Source organism: Pseudomicrostroma glucosiphilum, assembly GCF_003144135.1.
Source record: "Pseudomicrostroma glucosiphilum strain MCA 4718 unplaced genomic scaffold BCV69scaffold_1, whole genome shotgun sequence".
Lineage (NCBI taxonomy): Eukaryota > Fungi > Basidiomycota > Exobasidiomycetes > Microstromatales > Microstromataceae > Microstroma > Microstroma glucosiphilum.
In genome coordinates, this window is record NW_020289913.1 from 1,069,220 (window position 1) to 1,088,250 (window position 19,031).

The following is a 19,031-nucleotide window of genomic DNA, read 5'->3' on the forward strand; positions in this document are numbered from 1 at the left end:
GCTTCGGACCTCGGCGGGCAATTTATCCGAAAGGGCCCGGCTTCCCAATGATTTGGGTGGAGACGCTGTACTCAAAGGCATCCTTCCTACCATCTACCTGCACACTGCTTGGGACCCTTTTCGCTCTACCTCCTCTTCTTCCCTTCCTACTCTTCCCCATTCCACTCCTGATGCCGCGGATACCACACTCCCTCGCAGCGGCAAGCACGTCTCGCGCTGCCATTGCCACATTTCGGCAAGTGGCAACGACCTCGACTCGCCACACTTCTCGAGCCTTACGGTCGTCAGCTCGCCTCCAGCAGCGCGATGACCAGGCTGGGAGCGCTGTGACTCAAGGAGAAGAAGGCGAGCTCGATCCAAATTCTTTGCAGGCTCGCATGATCAAAGCTCTTGAGGAGAGGTACACGCCCCCAGCTACACCACCGCCGCCTAGACCTTTCGCCAAAGCAGCGCCGCCACCTCCACCGACAACACCTGCTCTGGCACAAGAAGCAGTCAGTCAAGTCGTTGCTGAGTCTCTTGCTCAGGCGGAACAAGTCGGAGCAGCTCAGGCGGCAGTTGCAGCGGATGCTCCGCCGCCGCGCCAGCCATCGACCTCCTCCCTTGGCCCCTCGCCGACGGATTCTTCGTCTGTCACGGCCGAGGTGCACGTTCCAGCGCTGGGTACGTTCGAAGATGGGCGTTTTCTGCCAAAGACGCCTGAAGGGAAACCGTGGGCAGCTCAATATATCCGCCCCGCCCATGCTGGAACGAGAGGAGGCGAAGGCGCCGAAGGCTCTGGCAGCCCTGCGGTGTATTATGGTAAGCTGCTGCAGGCCGGCGCTTCTGGCAGTTCTATGAAGTCGACCTCGCAGCGTCTCAAGGACCTGGGTGTGAATCCTGCTTCTCTTCCACTGGACGATGCAAAGGCGATGAGAGCTGTTCGGGAAGGAATTCGTCGCTTCGAAAAGGCTGGAAGGGTGTATGGAGCCAAGTATGGCGCGCTGCAGTATCGCACCCGCAAGCTCACCGCAACAGAGATCGAGCTGTTCCAAGCAGAGATTGAGGCCGAGTCGGCCAGGTCTAGAGAGAGGCGGAGGTTGGAAGGCGAGGAAGAGGACCAGCACGAAGGCGGCTTCTCCACGACGATGAGCCGCAATCTTCCTGACTCGGTGGACTCAAGTCGAGCTCCCGGCGGAGGCGGAGGAGGGCGTGGAGGCGGAATGTCCGTACGACGTTGGACTTCCATAGCAGACGAGCGGATAGAGGCGGCTCGAGCTGCTGGCTTCTTCAAGGAGAACAAGCTGAGAGGTAAACCTCTCCTGCAGGACATCGAAGAGCGCAACCCCTACATTGGCAAAGAGGAGTTTCTCATGAACAGGATGGTCAAACGACAAGGCGCTTCTCCTCCCTGGGTCGAGCTCAACCACACATTCTACACCCACTTGGATCAGTTCCGCAATAAGATCGTCGATTCCTACTCGCGCAAGGCTGTTCGAGCCCTTACCCAATCAGGCGCCCTCTCCTCCAGCGACGGACCTGGCACCGGCACCTCAGGAACAGACGAGCAGCGACGGTCCTACTTTCTCTCCCTCGCCAAATCTTTTCGCGACGGAGGGGAATGGCAATCCATCGAGCGTGGCTACCACGAAGAGTCGATCAAGGACATGAACAATACCCTCAAGCGCCATAATTTCCTCTGTCCTCCTTCTGCTAGAAGGGGAATGCTCACCAGAGAAGAAGAATTGCAAAAGTGTTACGATCAAAGCATTCAAGTTATTGCACAAGGTTTAGAAGAGACGTGGGAGGAAATGACTGGTAGAAAGGCTAGAAAGGGTAGTGAAAGTGCATTTGCTCCAGCTGGAGCTTTTGGCTCACCCTCTAGTGCGACTTTTGATATTTGGGGAAATCCAATCGAGGATGATAATGTCAATGGGTCTGCGGGAGGGAGAAAGGGATGGGGACTGGGCAGTCTCTTCTCCAAGGCTGACAATGAGGGGAGCGCCCTCGAGCGGACTGGCAGTGGGGGAGGGGATGGCGAGGACGGTATTGTCAACAAGGGCCTGGCAGATGAGGATGGCCGACCGAGGCAGAGGGGCGCAAAGGACGATGTGACTCCCTTCCTCGGCGAAGGGATCGTCAAGAAGATCAAGGCCTGGTTGGTGCCTGCAAGATCCTCTTCATCCTCTAGGGACAACGAGGTTAGAAGGTAGCAGTAGAGTACCCTACGGTATTCGATATACATTGTAGCATAGCACGAATTTTCAAGGCATCCTGCCACTTGTCAATTGATGGGTAAATTATTGTTACACGAGGAAGAGAAAAGATCAGAAGACGAAGAAGGGGAGTAGAGGAGGGAGGGGGAGGGTGTTCGTCTCCAGTCGTGGCAGAGAAGGGGAGGGGAGGAGGGGATAATGGCACTAGATGCGTGCGAGGTGCTGTCTGCCTTACTTTTGCTTTGATTCTGTGATCCAATGAGGCGTCCTACGCCCTTCAACCTCCTCCATTTCCACTACTCCCCGCCGCTGCTCCTCCATCGCCCCAAAGCGTCTGTTGGGACCATGCCTGTCCCTGTCCACCTCTCATTGCCCCGCTCAATGCCTGTGGATTGATCCCACCTGCGCCTCCACTACCGCCACCGCCGCCATATTGCTGCTGCTGCTGCTGTTGTTGTCCGCCAGAAAGCATGCTTGAGGGATCAAAGGAGGTGCCATTTGGGTAGTAGCCCTGTGGATTCTCTTGGCTCTGCATTAAAGCAGCTGGGTTGGCACTGGCATTGGCTCCAGACCAATTGTTCACACCACCACCAGCGCCGCCTGCGCCAATACCCCCGTTGCCATTGCCGTTTGCAGTGCCACTGTGTTGTTGTTGCTGCTGCTGCTGCTGCATCTGCTGTTGCTGAGCGAGGAACTGCTGCATATGAGGCGGTAGCGAGTCGAAGCCAGCCGAGGCAGAGCCATTTATTCCCATACCGGAACCAAGGCCGGCACTGCCTCCATTCAGGGCAGCATAACCGCCCGCGCCGCCACCCGGAGTATTGCCACCCGGAGGTCCCATGGCATTTGCACCGAGGTGATGTTGAGTCATGGCTGCTTGTTGGTGCTGCTGTGATTGGCTGAGGAATTGCGCCAGTTGCTGGTAGGTGGAGAGACCTTCGCTTCCTCCCTGCCCGTTTTGGCCGGGGGGAGCTTGACGTCCCTGCTGCTGCTGTTGTGCGAGAAAAGCTTGCGGGTTCATGCCTCCCGGGTACCCGGGCATGCCTTGCTGCTGCTGCTGCTGGGCCATTGCCATCATCATTGCGGCATTGGTGTTCAAGTTCGGCCCACCAGCTCCACCATTGTAGCTCATGCCACCATTGGGCGGTAGCATCGAGCCAGCCATGCTGCCCGCATGACCTCCAGCCCCTTGTCCGTCAGAATGACCAGTGGCTGCAAAAGGGTTGAAGACATGAGTGTGACCAGTCGCGGGCGGTGGTGGGGTCTGCGCTCCTCCGGCTCCGAATGACTGTCGCAGCATGGAAGCTGGGCTAGAGGCATTTGTTCCCCCACCTCCACCCCCACCACCGCGTCCCATCGAAGCTGGCGAGCTCCTCCCCAAATCTGCCGAGGCTTGTCTTTGCGCTTGCGCCTGTGCCTGAGCTTGACCAGGATGATGACCAATCCCGTTAGGCATGCCCATACTTTGAGGATGTGGCGGGGGTGGCATGAAGCCTCCTCCAGGCGAGGCGCGAGCGTGACTCTGCGAAGGAGAAGCTGACGAGGCATGGAATGGAGCTTGCCGACGAGAATCTCCAAAAGGTGTGGTACCAGGAGCGTTGTGCTGCATCTGCTGTTGTCCAATGGGCGAGTCGGTGAGCTGCTGATTTGGCGGCTGTTGCTGCTGCTGCTGCTGCTGCTGTGAAGCAGCCATTGCGAGCCGCTGCTTCTGTTGTGCAGCAAGCCCCGCAATTTGTTGCATCTGGACCGCAAGTGGTAGAGCAGCGAATTGCGGCTTGCATTGCGGGCTCCTGAGGTAGCTCTGCAGAAAGGAGAAGGTGCTCAGGGCAGTAGGCCCAAAGGCTTGCATCAGCACTTGAGCTTGTTGTGGTGACATTCCCGGAGGGAGCTGGTTGCTGGGAGAGACGGCAGGTTGTTGCTCAGCGTTAGACTGGCGAGCAGGTGTCGCAATTGCAGACTGTTGAGGGTGAGACATTGAGCCAACTGACCCCGGACTGCCCCTGATAGGCGGTGTGGCCAAAGGCGGAGTACCATTAGCGAAGGGATTGGCAAACCCTACACCAGCATTGGGGGCAGGAGACGCACTGCTCCTCGGGAGATGATGCCCATTGGGTAGCGCGGGCTTCTTGCGTGCACCTTCAATGCTCTCATCGCGGCTGCGCTTGCGCTCCGGGCCGGGTGAGTTCGCAGTAGAGCCAGCAGCGGCAGACGGTGGTCCTCCCCCGAAGCCGGGCGCAACGGGCCGAGTCAGGCCCGCAAAGGCTTGAGCCATCTGGGTATACAGCTTCGGTAGAGTTGAATTCGGCGAGAGCTTCTCTAGATCACTCCGGTAGGAGGCATGAGGGAACATGTCAAGCCGCGGGATAGCCAAGTTGACCGTCTCAGCATTTGCCTTGCGCCCCTTGTCCGCCATGCTGGCGAGGAAAGCCAGATTGGTCTGCAGGCGATGTGAGATATCACGGAGCATCGTCTCGGGCGGGGCAGAGGCAGAAGCGCTCTTGTCCTGTAGATCAACGCAAAGCCTGATGAGCTCTTGATTGACGGAAAGCACTAGGGAAACGCGAGCTTCCTCTTTCGAGGGGGTCTTGTTTTCGGACGAAGTCGGTGCTTCCTTCTGCGTGGCAGCGGATTGCGATTCGGCAGCCTGCTTGGTCGGTTCTGTGGAATCTGTCGATTCACCTCCTCCTTGAGCTGTCTTTGTCTGGCTCGACTCTGATGTCACCGCCGCTCTGACGTCCTCGCTCGGCTTCACCGACCCATCGCTTGTACCGGATATTGTCGATGGTAAGGCGGCAGCGGCAGCAGCCGAGTCTTCAGAAATTGCAGGGATTGCGGCTGTGGCTTCTTCATCTGCTGCCTGCGAAGCAAATTGAGCTGTGGCTTCTGTAGGGACGGCCTCAGTCACAGGCTCGACGGTAACAGATGCCTTGGAATCTTGGCCTGCTTCTGGCAGTGATTGAGACGATGCGGTAGGTTCTACGGCCGTAGCATCCGCGGTGGCCGCTGCGTGGCCGGACGCCTCCTCTGTCGCATTGCTCTCCAGCAGTGGTAGATCCTCCGCTGCAGAGACCGAGGGCGGGGCGATCTGCCGCTCTGCATCTGTCTCTATCACTGATGGCTCCACTGCATCCGAAGTTGCTTGTTGATCAACCTCTACAGCTGCTGACTCACCGGCTTCAGATGCCGGCAAGGTTACCTCTTGTGTTGCAAGAGTCGCCTCTGATAGGTTCGGAAGGCTTTGCTGATCTTCTGCGCTACTCGCAAGTTCTTCAGTTGTTACATCTTGCGCCGCTTCCTCACCGCCGTGATTATCTTCGCTTCCGCCTGCAACAACAGCTGCAACCTCGCTAGTCGAATCGGCTGGGATGATCTCGGGCGCTGTTTCGCTGCTACTTTGTAGTTGTGTTGAAGCCTGAACGTCCGCTGCTGCAGGCTCCATGCTGGGCTCCTGCGTTGTCCCAGACTCGAGCAAAGGATCCGCTGCCGGTAGACCACCTTCCCTCTCTGGTATGTTCGTGACTTCCTTTTTTTCCATCTGATCAGAGACCATCGTCGGAGCATCTGCTTCAGCCGCATCCACCTCGGGTAGTTGCGACGCTGTACTCTGTTGCCCTTCCACTGCCGGAGCATCGTCCGTGCCCTCTGACAGTTCGGCATGTGGTGGTTGAGGCTCTTGAGGAGGTTCAGCATCTGGCGGCAAGGGCGTCCTTATGGGATCAGTAGATGATGGTCCTATTTGCTGATTAGAGGAAGAAGCTTGCGCTTGTGACGTATCCAAAGAGGGAAGGGGAGAAGGAGGGCGCGGACTTGTAGCTGGCCGGTAAGTTTCTTCCCCCTCGGCTGGAATCGACGATTGAGGATCAGAAGAAAGAGGGGGATCGCCTGCGTCATCTTCTTGCCGGGAGGGATAAGGATGCGAGGCTGCTGCTGCTGCTACTGTCGTACCTGTATCTGTGAGTGAGGTGGGTTCGTGCTCGCTCTGGGCGAAGAAAGAGTCTGGCCCGACATTGGCGGGACCCGCTTCGTCTGATGTAGGTTCCCTGAGCTCCTCTAGAGGGGCAGTAGGGAGAACACTGGGTCCTGCCTCATCATTGACGACTTCTACGCGGGCTGCAGCAGAGGGGTCGTCGTAAGAGGGCAGAGTGGTGAGGGGAGACGACGAGGAAGGAGTGGCCATGCAGACGTGTGCTGCCGCTGGAGGTTGGGAGGGGCGTCTGCAAGAAGGTTCGGAAGGGGGGGGCAGGGCCGGTGACTTGCTGCAAGATGAGGGCGGTGAGGTCGCAGCGGGTATGATAGGACTTGGCACGCGTGGGCCCTGCAGAGGGACGGGAGCAAAGCGGAGCGAGGAAGAGGGGGAGGCTGGCGGCGGATAACGTGGGATGGGCGCCTGTTGTCCTGATTTCCTGGGTGAGCTGAGGTGGAAGGGGGGCGGTGGGGTTGCGATTAGATAGTGGGTTGAAGCGAGTGGGTGGAGTGACATCCAAGTGCAATCAATGTCAGGTCAGACGGGGGACAAGCTTCACCCCGAGTACACCCAATCCGTCCCCCGACAGCCGAGGCGTGAAACCCGCGGGGACCGAATCCGGCAAGGGCAAGAAGGCAAAAGGCAGGCGCCGCGCACCAGGGCCCAAGCAAGACATGGCCGTGGCTGCCCCTGCAGTCGAGGCAATCAGACACCCGAAGTAGACTAGGGCCTGACCTACCATCACCTCCGATCAGCGGGGCAAAGGCGAAAAGGCAAGATTGGGGACAGCAGCGAAGAGACACTTGATCACACATGGGACCCATACAACGTCGGACCTGGATGGATGGAATATGTGTTTTCTGCCCTCGGCGGACATGTGTGTGTGTGTAGGCGCAGGCGGCCCTGGCTTAACAAGCTTCACCAGGCCGATCTGGCCACCGTTACTTCCCACGCCACGTCTAAGCCTCCTCAGCGTCCTCGACCTTTGCCCTTTTGCTTTGCGGCTCCTCAATCGGCGCTGAAGGGGCTGAGACGGCAGTACCAGCTGCCTCTACAGCGCTCTCAACGCTCTTGCCCTTGCCTTCGGACCCTTCTTCGGCTGCTCGCTTCTTTCGCTTGACCATGCCAGTGATGTCCGTGACAGGCTTATCGCTGGCTGGAGCTCCAGACAGGGAGTTGGTGGAGGCTCCAAGGAAAGCGTCGTTGATGGCTTGCTGGAGGGCCAGCTTTGCTGATTCTGGAATAGCTACACCACCAGCAGAAGCCCCGGATGAGCCTGCCCCACTTTGTGAAGGTGCACCATTTTGAGGATTGTTGTATTCCTCGAGCTGGAAAGCAGATGGGAGAGGGATGGGAATCTGTCAAATGCCATTCATTGACGTGCCGTAGAGTCTTGAATCCTTTGCTCACCTTGGCATTCAGCTCTGCGATCATTTCTTCCACATCTTTGAGCTCTTTCTCCACCTTCACTTCGTCCATTTCGGCCACGTCGTCCTTTTCGGCGAATCTCTCTACCTGCTTGCCCTTTCCCTTGCCTTTGCTGTCCGCGCCAGCTTCTGAGGCTTCCCGACTCTCGGCCAGCGCCTTCTCCTCGCGAGCCTTGACGGCAGCGGCTTGGGCTCGGGCTTCGGCTTCATCACCTTTGGCCAGCAGACCCTGACGACTCTGCAGAGCCTCGAGACGCGTCTTCAGAGCATTTGCAGCAGATTGAACGAATTTCGAGGCAGTGGACTGGCGTTCAGGTTCGGGATGGAACTCGAGTGCGAGACCAAGGCGAAGGTATGCGTCGGCTAGGCGGCGGGAGTGCGGGTGTAGCATGGGCGAGATGATCAACAGGCTCGACTCGTAGTCTGATGATGCTTGGGAGAAGTTTTCTGTGCAACGGAAGGGATAGATGAGAGAGCTTCAATATCACGAGATCTTCAGCCGCGGCGCTCAGCCTATCTCACTCACCGGACTCGAGTCCCACATCACCCAGGTCATTGAGCACTTCGGCCAACTCAGTCTTGATCTTGAGGTGGTCCCACTTCTGTCCGTCTAAAGTCTCCAGCGAAGCCTCGACATCTTCTGCTTTTTCGTCCTCGCTCTCGCCTTTGAGTAGCTTCTGATAGATGATCCTCGCCAGATCCAGGACTGAGAATGCAGTGGAAAGGTCATCTGCATCTTCTCCGTCCTCCTCTTGACCCTCCTGTTCCTCCTCGTCTTCTTCCTCGTCTTCTGCATCACCTCCAAAGCTGAATCTAGGGTCTGCAGGCTTTGACGAGGAAGCTGAGCACAAGAATGGGACTGACCTGATCAGCTTGATTCGGCTTCTTCCTGGTCATTGAGCTGCTACTCACCATCTGCCGATTCGGCTTTGCGCTTGGGCAGCGGCGCTTCGCTCGCTCCTGCTGCTCCGCCTCCTCCCCCAAGTGCGCCGGAGGTAGCTATGGCGTGCTCCAGCAGACATCTGCCGTAGCGGTGAAGAACAGGTGCGAGCACGGGTGCGTCTTCCGAGTGTTGCTCGCTCCTAAGAACAAGAGAGTTCAGGAGTGCGATATGAGACAATCATCAGCAAGTGCTCTCTAGGATAGTGGTCTGATGCTACCATCACTCACAATGCTTCAAGAGCTACTGCATATTGATCGGCTGCCTTCTCCCACTGCTTGAGAGCCATGTACCTGTGCGCTTCATCGAGGGTCTGACGAGGCGAGACGGAGGATTCGGCAGCTGCAGGAGCTTCGACTTTGCCTTCTTGCTTGACCTCGGGTTCGGCCTTCGTCTGTTCTGCTTCTGTCATCGGTGGCGGTATGTGTTGGGATGAGCGTCGTAGGAGGTGAGTGCGTAGGCTGTCTTCTAGCGTCTCTGGAAGGATTGTTGGCCTCGGGCTGCTCTGGTCTACGCCTGCCTGTGCGTCAATTTGGAAATGAACGCGTCTCGCGCTTCCGGGCTGAGCGTGGCGCAGAGGCGTCGAGGCTGTCTGCGTCTGAGGCTTCGACCTGAATCAGACGACGCCGTCGGACAGGCGGACACTTTCAGCCGACGCACATCCCGAACCCGCTTCTCCACAATCAAAGCGGAACAGGCCAGGCCAGGCGCTTTTGGGTCAGGCTACCCCAGACCTTCCTCACCACCCACCAAGTTCCTCTACCGCCCCTCGTTTCCATCCCATCACCATCATGGCAACGATCACAAGGCCCGATGAGCGTCCAGTCGTAGTCATCACCGGCTGTTCCTCCGGCATTGGAAGAGCCCTCGCCATTCAATTCGCAAAGTATCAAGAATGTACCCACTACCACGTCTTTGCGACTGCTCGTGACGTTGAGACACTCCGTGACTTGCCGCCTCAAATCGAGAGGGTACAGCTAGATGTAACGGATGACGCCTCCACCAATGAATGCGTCGAAAGTATCCTTGCCCAAGTAGGCCGAATCGACATTCTTGTGAACAACGCCGGCACAAACACAGCCGTAGGCCCGACAGTCGAGGTAGACTTGGATCGCTACCGCTCCACAATGGAAGTCAACTACTTCGGCCTAATCAGAATCACATCGGCCGTCTCACGTCATATGATATCCCGTCGTTCCGGCCGCATCATCAATATTGGCAGTACAGTCGGTCTTGTCCCTCTCCCTTATGCCGCGGCGTATTGCTCAAGTAAAGCAGCGGTACATTCTTACAGTGAGGCGCTCAGGATGGAGCTCGCAGGATTTGGAGTTCAGGTCAGCATCGTCTCGCCTGGAGCAATCAAGAGTAGCTTTGGAGAGAGGGGAGCGCAAGGCATCGTATTGGCAAAGGATAGCAATTACGCCTCGGTACAGGACATGGTCAAATGTGAGTTCCACCCATGACCCAGCCTTGATGATCCCAAATGATGCGCGGAATGCTGACTCCTACACCCACTTCATCACTCTTCATTCTCAGATCGAGCCAACTACTCTCAAGTCGGAAGGCCAGCCCCGACCCCAGCGGAAGATTTTGCCTGGGAGATTATATCCAAAGTCGCTCTCCCTGCCTACGCGCCCGTCTACTTTGTCGGTGGCAGTCGTAGTCTGATGGTAAAGCTTCTCTTCTACCTTCCGGCTTGGATGCGTATGTGGTTGATTGGAAAGATGTTTCAGCTGAACAGGGTAGGAAGGGCTTAGGGGTAAGGGAATATGGAGGTCTTTAGGTCGGGATAGGAACCTTCTTACCTGGTCACAATGTACTGGCGTCTGATCACAGTCGCAATCAGGGGACCATCGCACTCGTCATCGCAATCTCTAATCGTGCTCTTGTTCTTCTCTCAGCAATGTATTGACAATAACTACTTCTTTACCTGGGTGGTTGTCCCATTGGCCTTCTTCGCCATCCCTCGAAGGATTGTGTCTCCCGTCAATTTCCGCGCTTCTTCAAAGATGCTCTCGGCACTAGTGAGGGGTACATCTCTCATCTGCTGCAGCTGTTCGTCCACACTTCGTCCACTCCAGGCAGTATCTCCCTTCATGAGCTTCACGAGATCGATATTGAGCATGCTCGCCGGTGAGCTCGAACCTGCCACTTCAGCCTTGCTCTGCTCGTAGGATTGGCTGAGACGTTCCACATCCCTCTGACTGGCCTCCCATTTCGCCCGCCGCGGTAACTCCTTGCTTCGGAAGGGAACTTCGATCCAAGAGCCAGCCCAGGCAGTAGCTGTGTCCTTCTGAGCGAAGTCGTAGGACGTTGACTGATCTGCAGCGCTCGTCTGCGCAGCGAGTGGAGGGAGCGTGGAAGCATTCAGAGGCTGCCGGAGCTGCTCGGCCGCTCGTATAAGGAGGTTGTCCGATCGAGAAAGATTGATGGGCCTCTGATCTGTTGAAACTGTGTCCACATCGTGCACTGCCCCCGCTTTTGGCTTGAGATTTCCCCACTTGCCTTCCTTCTTCTGCTTTGCCTCGCTACTGACGTCCTCGAAAAAGGGCAGGTGCGGTGGATTGCGGATGCCGGGTATACTCGAGTGCGGGAGTACGTGAAATGCAGAGACTTCATGTCTGGAGGCAGTATCCGCAGATGCTGCTTCGCCGCAAAGCTTGCGGAGGACATACCGAGTATCGGTGCAGAAGTCGAGACGGTCGTCGTCTCTTGCCAATTTGAGACGTGCGTGGAGATCATCTAAAGCCTGCCTTGACATACTCAAGGCAGCGCTGGCCTTTTGCGGAAGCGCCATCATCTTCTCCAGCACATCAATCTCGACCTTGATCCTTTGCCTTCCAGCCTCCGCATAAGGATTCCAGCTTGCATCTTCCCGTTGCCCTGGCAGGAACGCCCATCTGTAGTAGGAGTTTTGCAGCCCGGGAATAGGGACTGGTGGGCTTGGTTGCAAGGTGTGGAGGAGGTAGAGGGCGTACACTGCTGCAGTTGCAGCAAGCAGCTCGTCTTCAGTCGATGATTCGCTCAGCAATGAGCAAGGATTGAGAAATGCTCGCGAGGTCACTTCAAAGAAGCGCGCCCTCGTCTCCGCTTCCTCGCTCCAATGCAGCTGCACGGCATGCCAGCCGAGGCGCTTCCATATGGAGACGAAAAGGGCTAGTGGCCCAGCGAGAGCCAGCTCTGATGCACGAGCATATGTCATGGGACTTCTAGCAGCCGAGCTACTGCCGGCCTGCTCGTCTTGCCGCTCAAGTGCCATCTTGATCTGTTTCCATTGCGAGGCGAAGGTGTTGAGCAGGATGGCTACGTCCTCGTGAAGCTCTTCGACAAAATGTCTCATGAAGGGGAGCCGATGAGCTCTGGGAGGCAGCCATCTTCTGAGGCTACGTCGACCTCCGGCTCTAGGAGTATCCTCCGTGGTAGCATCAAGCAGATGGCCGGTAGGACAGTCCTGGACGAGCTTAGCGTAGTCGCTCGCGGATAGAGACTTGACTGCCTTTGTGCTTTCGAGGTGCCATTGTCCGGCGTCTCCCTTGCGTCGCTTCTTGGCTGCTCTACGCTCGTCTGCAGCAGGCGGAGCCTTGCTTTGACGTTCCTCCTGCAGCTCTCCCAGCATTGCGCCTCTCCGCAGCTTGGATGTTGCATTTGTCAGATGATGGATGATACTTAACGAGGTCCTCGACGGGGCGAAGCCTCGACTTTTGAGTTGCTCCAGAGCAAACTCCGCCCTTTCCGTCAACAAAGTCACCGTGACTGCCGTGCATAGAGACAGACACCTTGCACTCCGTGAACACCTTTGCTCACATCGCCTCTTCTTGACGAACGATGGAGACGCCGGGAGCTGGTAGCAGCCGCCACCGCGAGGTACATGTGTTGCCGAGGAACATAGAGCAGCTCGTCGTCGACTGCCTAGACGAAGGACAATGTGAGCACGTCGAGCAGTCCCGCTGCAGCCCATTCGCTGGTCGCTCACTTTCACGCGGCCTGTGCCCCCTTCACTCCCCCAGATCAAGTGGCTCTGACCTTCCTCGATCAGGTCCTTGGGCCTACGGTAGTTCCATCTAGTGAAGTTCTCCGACAACTCTTCGTATTGGCCAGCTGTAAGCCGGATCGGATAGCAGACCGCGGCGAGTTCGCCCGCCCCCGACGCAAGAGGAAACGTCGAGGCGAGCCCGAGGACATACTACCGGACGAGGTGCCGGCACAAGCTGTGGCCGCGGCCTTCGCATTGCTGCTCCAATACACACCGCATCTGGGCTTCGCAGAAGCACTTCTCAGCGCCATCACTGCCGAGGTGAGGGAAGTGAATGGAAGAGGTTTACGCGCGAGAAGATCTCAGTCGGGCGATACGGAAGAGGACGAACGTGAGGCAGACCCTCTTACTTCTGGCGTACGACTGCTCATCGAGGGTGGTGCGGGCAGCGTATGGGAGCTTCTGAGAATTCTCAATGCGCAATCAAAGGCGAGCAAGGGGGAGTGGGCATGGCATCTGCCCTCCACGAGTCACAGAAAGAAGAAACGAGGAAAGGAAGCGGTCCGCCCTTCGCGGCCCTCCGCCTCGTCTGTCTCTGCTGGGACATTCTGGGACGCCTTGCAACGCTCGGCTGAAGATCAGTGGGCGTCCATGGATCTCGATCTCGACAAGGTAGACGAATGGCGAGACGCACTAGACAGGTTCCGAGGTTATCAATCGGAACGATGCTGGAGAATCATCGATCTCTTCGTGTCCGCCTGGAAAACGCAAGGCAAGGCTGCAGAGCTCAATGGAGCCTATGTAGTTCAGAAGCGGCGTCAAACTACTCGCAGTGATCTGGAAGACCTCCACCTCGTTCAGCAACTTCGGAGTCGCGGCTCGAGGTTGCCTTTAGATGACGCTGGAGAGGCGCTAGACATCGTATTTGCGGGATTGTGCAACCTTGGCGCCTGGGCAGAGCAACCTCGACGACTGCAAATCTCTCAAGAGAGCCGCCTCCGGCGAGCAGAGGTTGCAGCCCGTCTGTTTCTAGAGCTCGTCCGACTTAGTCAAATCGGAGCCTTGGAACCTTCTGTGCTTGTCCGAGGTATCCAAGAGAGGTTCGTCTTTGCCAGCGCCAGCGCCTGGGCTGCTTTCACTGGCGTGGTGCAAAAAGACGAGCACGCGGCAAAAGTCATAGACGAGGCCAACCTTCAATCACTGATGTCGGGAACTGGGAAGAACACAAGAGCAGATGTCGGCACTTCCAAGGGACTGGTCTTTTCATCGCAAAAGGAACTCGTATTCAGAGCTCTCCAAGAAGGAATTGCATCTCAGCCCATCAGCCAACAACCGGATTTGAAGCGGGCTCAGACTTACGAGGAGACCTTCATAAAGCTACATTCTGCGCAAAGGTTCAACCTCCTGCTTGATGGGCAGTCAGGAGCACAAGCATTGAAAGAGTCCCAAAGTATCAGAGCTGAAGCGGCGAAAGCTCTAGCGTCCAGTGCGCCCCATCCAGCAGAAGCTCCACCGCAAGAAGGTCCTCTTCCCACCTCGGAACAACATGAAGCACAGCAGGAACACCCTCTCGAGGGCATCAATCACGACTCTCTTCTCCGCAAATCAGGCCGCACTGTCAGACCTCCCGTCCGAACAGGTCTGCGCAAGCTGCCCACGCACGGAATGTCACGAGGCAAGCCTCCTTTTCGTAAAGAGCGCCGGAGCGAAGCAGATGGAGGAAAAAGTGGTGACTTCTCTTCCTCATCTGCCTCCGCTTCCGTCTCTCCCTCCAAGGATCAGGCGGAGCTTAGGGCTGGTATGCGGCAAGAAGCGATGGAGGAGGAGGGTGGGAGTAGGGATCCGGGTCAGGCGGAGGGGAAAAGTGGCTCAAGTCTAGATTTGCAAGTATGGCTCTTGGCGGTTGCGAGGGAGGAGCTCCATGCGCTCGATGGCACTCTGAGCGCTCATGATGCGATGAGAGCAGCAGCAGCAGCGACGTCAGCAGCGTCGGAAGAGCAGTGACCACCTCTCCTTGTTTCCCGCTGTGCAAGAGTCTATAGATGTCGACTTCCCACAAACATCCAGAAATTTCATTCATCACTGTCTGTGACTAAAGTGAATAGGCGCTGAAGGCAAGGCAAGGGGGTTGGATCTTCTACAATTGTACAAAAAGATAGGAATTACTTGTTACTTGTTACCAAAGGTAAAACGAAGGAGGGCTAGAGGACAAAGCAACGAACGAACAAACAAAGAAAGGAGTGTTGAAGACGAAACCGGGATAAAGTGAAGTGGGGGGTGGAGATTGGGAGGGGCGGGGGCGGTAACTGTAAGTGTAAATGTACAAGCGATAGAACAAAAGAAAAGGGGAAAGGGAAGCTATTTGGGTACGTACGTAGGTAAGGTAAAGTAAAGTAGGGGGAACGAGGAGCCAGTGGGAGGGGAGGGAGGGGAGGGGAAAAGGGGGAGACATAATTTTTGCGAAAGATTCCAAGTGAAGTAGCGTAGAGTATTTTGGGAATGGGGACGAGGGAGATGGAAAGGAGGAGGGGGAGAAGGGGGGAGAGGGAGGAAGACTAGAATGGGCGACGTACAATCATATACACGAGCGCCTATTGTACAGTACAGTACACAGCCATGGCTGGCCGAACCAGTCCTCGATCAACCGTGGAACGCATCAACATTCGGGCTCCGAGCCTGAGTTACTGCCCACCACGACCGCCACCTGTTCCCCCGGATCCGCCGGAGTGTTGGTGCTGGTGGTGTGCAAAGGCGGGCCCAAGATCGAGGGCGCTCATGATCGGATCGGTCCATGCCGGCTGCCCAGGGTCAAGAGGGAAGGCAAAGGGCGAGCTCTGGTGTTGAGCTGCGTGAAGCTGTTGTTGCACGGGTTGGAAAGCGGCCAAATGGGCAAGCCCTTGCAGAGGTACGCCTTCGAGTCCTTCGTTGCCCATCTGCTGCTGCTGCTGCTGCTGCTGCTGTTGTTGTTGTTGCTGCTGCTGCTGAGGGTGTTGCTGCTGTTGCTGCGATTGATGGCCTACAGCGGGAGCCAGAGCGGCTAGCATAGCTAGTCCACCATGCTGCTGCTGTCCACGTCTGCTCTTACCACTGCGTCGCTGCCCGGCCAGCAGAGAGCCTTGCTGCTGTCGGCCGCCATGCTGCTGAACATTGTGCTGCCCGGACCCTACACCATGCGGTCCACTCGGGGGACCCATGACTTGCGGCGTCTGGAAAGCATTGGTTAACGAGCTTGAAGACCCGGCAGACTCATTCCAGAATGCCGTCTCGACATCGAAGAGGCCAGGTGCGAAGTGATCGAGCTGTCGACGCGAGGGCGAATGGTCTCCCGAGCCGAAGCGGTGAGACGACTCCATGTAGAACTCTAGCAGCTGTTGACGTTGTTCCTCCGTGAGTCCTCCTGTATTCGATCCCTGTTCGGGCTTGATTCCCTGCTGTGCCTGCTGTTGCTGAAGACCGTTGGCGGAATGTTGTACAGGACTGGCCTGAGCAGTCTGCGCCGTCTGGATGGCCCAAGACTCGATGTTGGCGGCATTGTACTCTGGCTGTGGATGAGAGCCTACTGGACTCGAGAAGGGACCAGGTCGACCGAGAGCGTCATCCGCTACCGCTGTGAAGCCGTCCAGCAGCTGTCTGTGAGCGGACGCAGCCGGCCAGCGACTGGATAGCTTCTTGATCTGGTTGCGGCAAATGGCAAACTTACGTCTTGCCCCAGATACGTTGATGCGTGCATCGAAGAGGTACATCACTGCCGTTGTGAAGAGACAGTAGGCATAGTCTGAGGGATACAAGTTTGTGGGGTACTCGTTCTTCTTTTCTTCCACATCAAATTTGAGTAGGCGGCATAATTCATCCGCTGCAGCGATCGCCTTGCGATGGCTGGCATTGTTCATGACCTCGTGGAGACTTGGAGGCTCCCCTTCGACACCTTGAGGAATGAAGGGACGCTGAAGAAGCATAGTGGCCGTAGCCTCCCATACACCCAGAGCCCAGACCACTCCCGGGAAACCTACCTTCGGCCGTGAACCATCTGCTGGAGTGCGCAGATGAGGCGGAAGAGATTGCTTCCACTTCTGCAATTCTCCGTCAAGCTCAGTGAGCGTTTCGTCCGAGCTGCCGTCTCGTCGGAGAACAGCCTTACGGCGTAGGCTGTGGACACGCGACAGTATGTGCTCTATCACGGCGAAGAGCCCGCTGGCTGCGTTGAAGCAGGAGGCGATCCGCATGGGATAGCCATCCATATGTTCATGCTCATCGGGCACGTCTTCGGACAGCAACGGAGGGTCCATCTCGGCCACCCGAAGAAGCGGACTCCTTCCCATCTCGCAGCAGAGGATCTTGTCTAGGATATAGAGTGACCAGATGAGGCGTGTTCGAGTCTCACGCTCAGCAGAGTTGTTCAACAGCTCCATCCTGAAGGGCCAACGATGGAGACCCAGGTCAGTGGCCATTGTAATGGCAATGCCAGAGAAGACCCAGCTCCGGCTGAGGTCACCGTTGCCGTGAGCGTAGATAGCAAGCAGGGCGCATGCCTGGACAGCCGAGACCGTGGGTCGGAGCCCGGATGCGTACAGACGACGCTCCGCTGCTTGTGCGAAGATCTCCCCAGAGTACCGAGCGGCATCGTATTGGGGGTTGTTGCCTTTTGATTCACCGAAGCTCCTGCCAGAGGAGCCAATGGCATAGATAGCGTTCAGAAGGAGAGCATCGAGGCGGGAAGTGACTTGGTCATGAGGAATGTCGTCCAAGACGGCCTTGTACAGTATTGGCCAGTAAGGATGGAAGCTACGCCAGTAATTCTCTAACAGCTTGTGAGATTCTTCGGGGGAGACTACAGGATCTTGCAGCGACTCAAAGTAGCTGGATCCTCCGTTCAGAGACGGATCGATGATGGCAGCTGCCGTAGCAGCGAGATCATTGGAACTGCCAGATGGCCCGCTTTGTCGATGATCGAATTGATTTGGTGGACTGGAGGGACCATGGAGACGCGTAGTGACCGGGGAAGAGATGGGAACAACGATGGTGTCGTTGATGGAACTACCCCCACGGTTGCTCTCGAGCGGTGCTCCCGGAGTAGTAGGAGAATTGGTCGAAGGTGAAGAGGGCGAGCCTCCCGAACCAGCGGCTGTGCTACGTCGCAGCAGCTGGATTCCGCTGCTTGAGCCACGATGCAGTAAATCGCCTCTTTCATTTACGCTCAAGAAGGCATCTGGGTCGGCAGCTATCGAAGTTTCAATAGCCTTTTCTGTAACGCCGAGCTGGTTGGCGTTTGTTGAAGATGGGCCTGCTTCTGCCGAGGTCGAAGGGGTGGGTTGGTGCTGCACCAGTGTGGGTGGCAGGAGATTCGCAACATCAGCCAGTCCGCGTTCTCGACTAACGCGGATGATCTCTTGCTTTGCCTCCTCTACTCCCAGTTGAGTGGTGAGATCGCGGATGGTTGTCTCGAGAACCCGAGATAGCTTGGCCTTGGCCGATTCCTTGGGCCCAGATCGAAATCCTTTGGGGGGACCTCGTTTGAGACCAGTATTATTGTAGGAGCAGGGCGTACCCAGGACCTTGCAGACTGAGCACTCTGGTTGGGCTGCGAGTGCATAATAGAAGGATGAGGGCAAGAAGCATGCGTCAGTGGTCTGCCCGCGACTCGCTAGAGCGGAGCCCGCTACCGTCGTTGCTCACCTCCATCGCAGCGCCTCTTCTTGCTGCTGCAAGGTTGGCATGCCTTCGCCACTCTACCATTGCCGGCCTTGTTCCTCTTTCTTGTGGAATTGACATCGTCGTCGTCTTCTGCTGCAGACATTGCATCGGTCTGTTGGCCATCTCCGACGAGACCGTTGAGAGAGTATTCTGCCGTCGCGTCTGCATCGGGCCCATCGTCCACCCCAGTGCTGCCATAGATTGCAGCTTCGTGTGATTGATCGTATTCATTCGCAGGTGGGAGTGGAGGAGGGAGGTGCGATTGCTGCTGATGCTGTTGCGATTGGTGGTGGTGATGTTGTTGCTGTGGCTGACTAGTGTATTCAAAGTTGCCGCTGTACGCGTTGATCACATTGGGGGGCAAGGTGTTCGGGTGAGCGGCATTGTTATAGTAAGTATCGTAGGATGTTGAAGGAGTGGGATCGTGGGCACCAACGCCATCTCCGCCTCGGGAGGTGGCCATTGGAGGATGAAGGAGCGGATACGACTAGAGCCGAGAGGGTGCAGGGGGAAAGAGGGAGAGGAAAGGGCTGCCTATCAATGGTGGAGACGAGGGAGGATGGGTGAGTTGAGTATCGCCCTCGACGGAAGGGGAGGCTGGCCAGTGGGTGGGCGGGCGATGGAATCTGGGCGCGATTGTGGCCTGGCGGGCGGGCGGGCGGGCGTTGTGCCTGATTGCCTCGCCTGCGCTGCCCAGCCCTGAGCCGCCGCCCAAGGTCGCGTGGCCGGATCAAGGATATTTGCGCCGACACGCCCGCTCGGCGTCGTTTCCGCCCTTTGTTCTCTGTCTGCCTGTCAAGATAGACGGGGGGAGTAGATGTCGCGCTGACATGTCAAGGGG

The 19,031-nt window shown here is 57.0% G+C and overlaps 8 protein-coding genes across 8 annotated transcripts; 3 read left to right on the top strand and 5 right to left on the bottom strand.

The window, feature by feature from the left end:
- The first annotated feature begins 75 nt into the window (after positions 1-75).
- On the top strand, positions 76-2,383 carry BCV69DRAFT_13701 (hypothetical protein). Its single transcript, XM_025489262.1, has one exon. The coding sequence runs from the start codon at positions 171-173 to the stop codon at positions 2,190-2,192; it is 2,022 nt and encodes a 673-aa protein (XP_025351074.1). The 5' UTR covers positions 76-170; the 3' UTR covers positions 2,193-2,383.
- An 89-nt stretch (positions 2,384-2,472) lies between these two features.
- Positions 2,473-6,372, bottom strand: BCV69DRAFT_296223 (hypothetical protein; the record flags this gene model as incomplete). Its single annotated transcript, XM_025493985.1, has 1 exon — positions 2,473-6,372. The coding sequence occupies one exon, from the start codon at positions 6,370-6,372 to the stop codon at positions 2,473-2,475; it is 3,900 nt and encodes a 1,299-aa protein (XP_025351075.1).
- A 611-nt stretch (positions 6,373-6,983) lies between these two features.
- On the bottom strand, positions 6,984-9,053 carry BCV69DRAFT_288946 (hypothetical protein). Its single transcript, XM_025493650.1, has 5 exons — positions 8,757-9,053; positions 8,499-8,668; positions 8,113-8,427; positions 7,570-8,033; positions 6,984-7,487 (listed from the first exon to the last, which is right to left on the bottom strand). Exons 1-5 carry the CDS (start codon positions 8,936-8,938, stop codon positions 7,119-7,121), a joined length of 1,500 nt encoding a protein of 499 aa, XP_025351076.1. The 5' UTR covers positions 8,939-9,053; the 3' UTR covers positions 6,984-7,118.
- A 264-nt stretch (positions 9,054-9,317) lies between these two features.
- Positions 9,318-10,283, top strand: BCV69DRAFT_296225 (NAD(P)-binding protein; the record flags this gene model as incomplete). Its single annotated transcript, XM_025493986.1, has 2 exons — positions 9,318-9,972; positions 10,063-10,283. The coding sequence occupies 2 exons, from the start codon at positions 9,318-9,320 to the stop codon at positions 10,281-10,283; spliced, it is 876 nt and encodes a 291-aa protein (XP_025351077.1).
- Positions 10,284-10,444: 161 nt separating this feature from the next.
- BCV69DRAFT_296226 (hypothetical protein) lies at positions 10,445-12,142 on the bottom strand (the record flags this gene model as incomplete). Its single annotated transcript, XM_025493987.1, has 1 exon — positions 10,445-12,142. One exon carries the CDS (start codon positions 12,140-12,142, stop codon positions 10,445-10,447), a length of 1,698 nt encoding a protein of 565 aa, XP_025351078.1.
- Positions 12,143-12,351: 209 nt separating this feature from the next.
- On the top strand, positions 12,352-14,503 carry BCV69DRAFT_296227 (hypothetical protein; the record flags this gene model as incomplete). The annotated part of the gene is made up of 2 exons (XM_025493988.1): positions 12,352-12,451; positions 12,534-14,503. The coding sequence occupies 2 exons, from the start codon at positions 12,352-12,354 to the stop codon at positions 14,501-14,503; spliced, it is 2,070 nt and encodes a 689-aa protein (XP_025351079.1).
- Positions 14,504-14,599: 96 nt separating this feature from the next.
- BCV69DRAFT_13732 (hypothetical protein) lies at positions 14,600-15,066 on the bottom strand. Its single transcript, XM_025489264.1, has one exon. The coding sequence runs from the start codon at positions 14,949-14,951 to the stop codon at positions 14,676-14,678; it is 276 nt and encodes a 91-aa protein (XP_025351080.1). The 5' UTR covers positions 14,952-15,066; the 3' UTR covers positions 14,600-14,675.
- Positions 15,067-15,180: 114 nt separating this feature from the next.
- Positions 15,181-18,653, bottom strand: BCV69DRAFT_296228 (hypothetical protein; the record flags this gene model as incomplete). The annotated part of the gene is made up of 2 exons (XM_025493989.1): positions 15,181-18,077; positions 18,173-18,653. 2 exons carry the CDS (start codon positions 18,651-18,653, stop codon positions 15,181-15,183), a joined length of 3,378 nt encoding a protein of 1,125 aa, XP_025351081.1.
- Between the last annotated feature and the right edge of the window lie 378 nt (positions 18,654-19,031).

Bases quoted from the DNA above. Each gene is read 5' to 3' on its own strand.
- BCV69DRAFT_288946 (XM_025493650.1), bottom strand. From the start codon at position 8,938: ATGACAGAAGCAGAACAGACGAAGGCCGAACCCGAGGTCAAGCAAGAA. The intron at 8,669-8,756 runs GTGAGTGATGGT...TCTTGTTCTTAG, and splicing joins GCAGTAGCTCTTGAAGCATT to GAGCGAGCAACACTCGGAAG. The intron at 7,488-7,569 runs GTGAGCAAAGGA...TCTGCTTTCCAG, and splicing joins TCGCAGAGCTGAATGCCAAG to CTCGAGGAATACAACAATCC.
- BCV69DRAFT_13701 (XM_025489262.1), top strand. From the start codon at position 171: ATGCCGCGGATACCACACTCCCTCGCAGCGGCAAGCACGTCTCGCGCT.
- BCV69DRAFT_13732 (XM_025489264.1), bottom strand. From the start codon at position 14,951: ATGTCTCCCCCTTTTCCCCTCCCCTCCCTCCCCTCCCACTGGCTCCTC.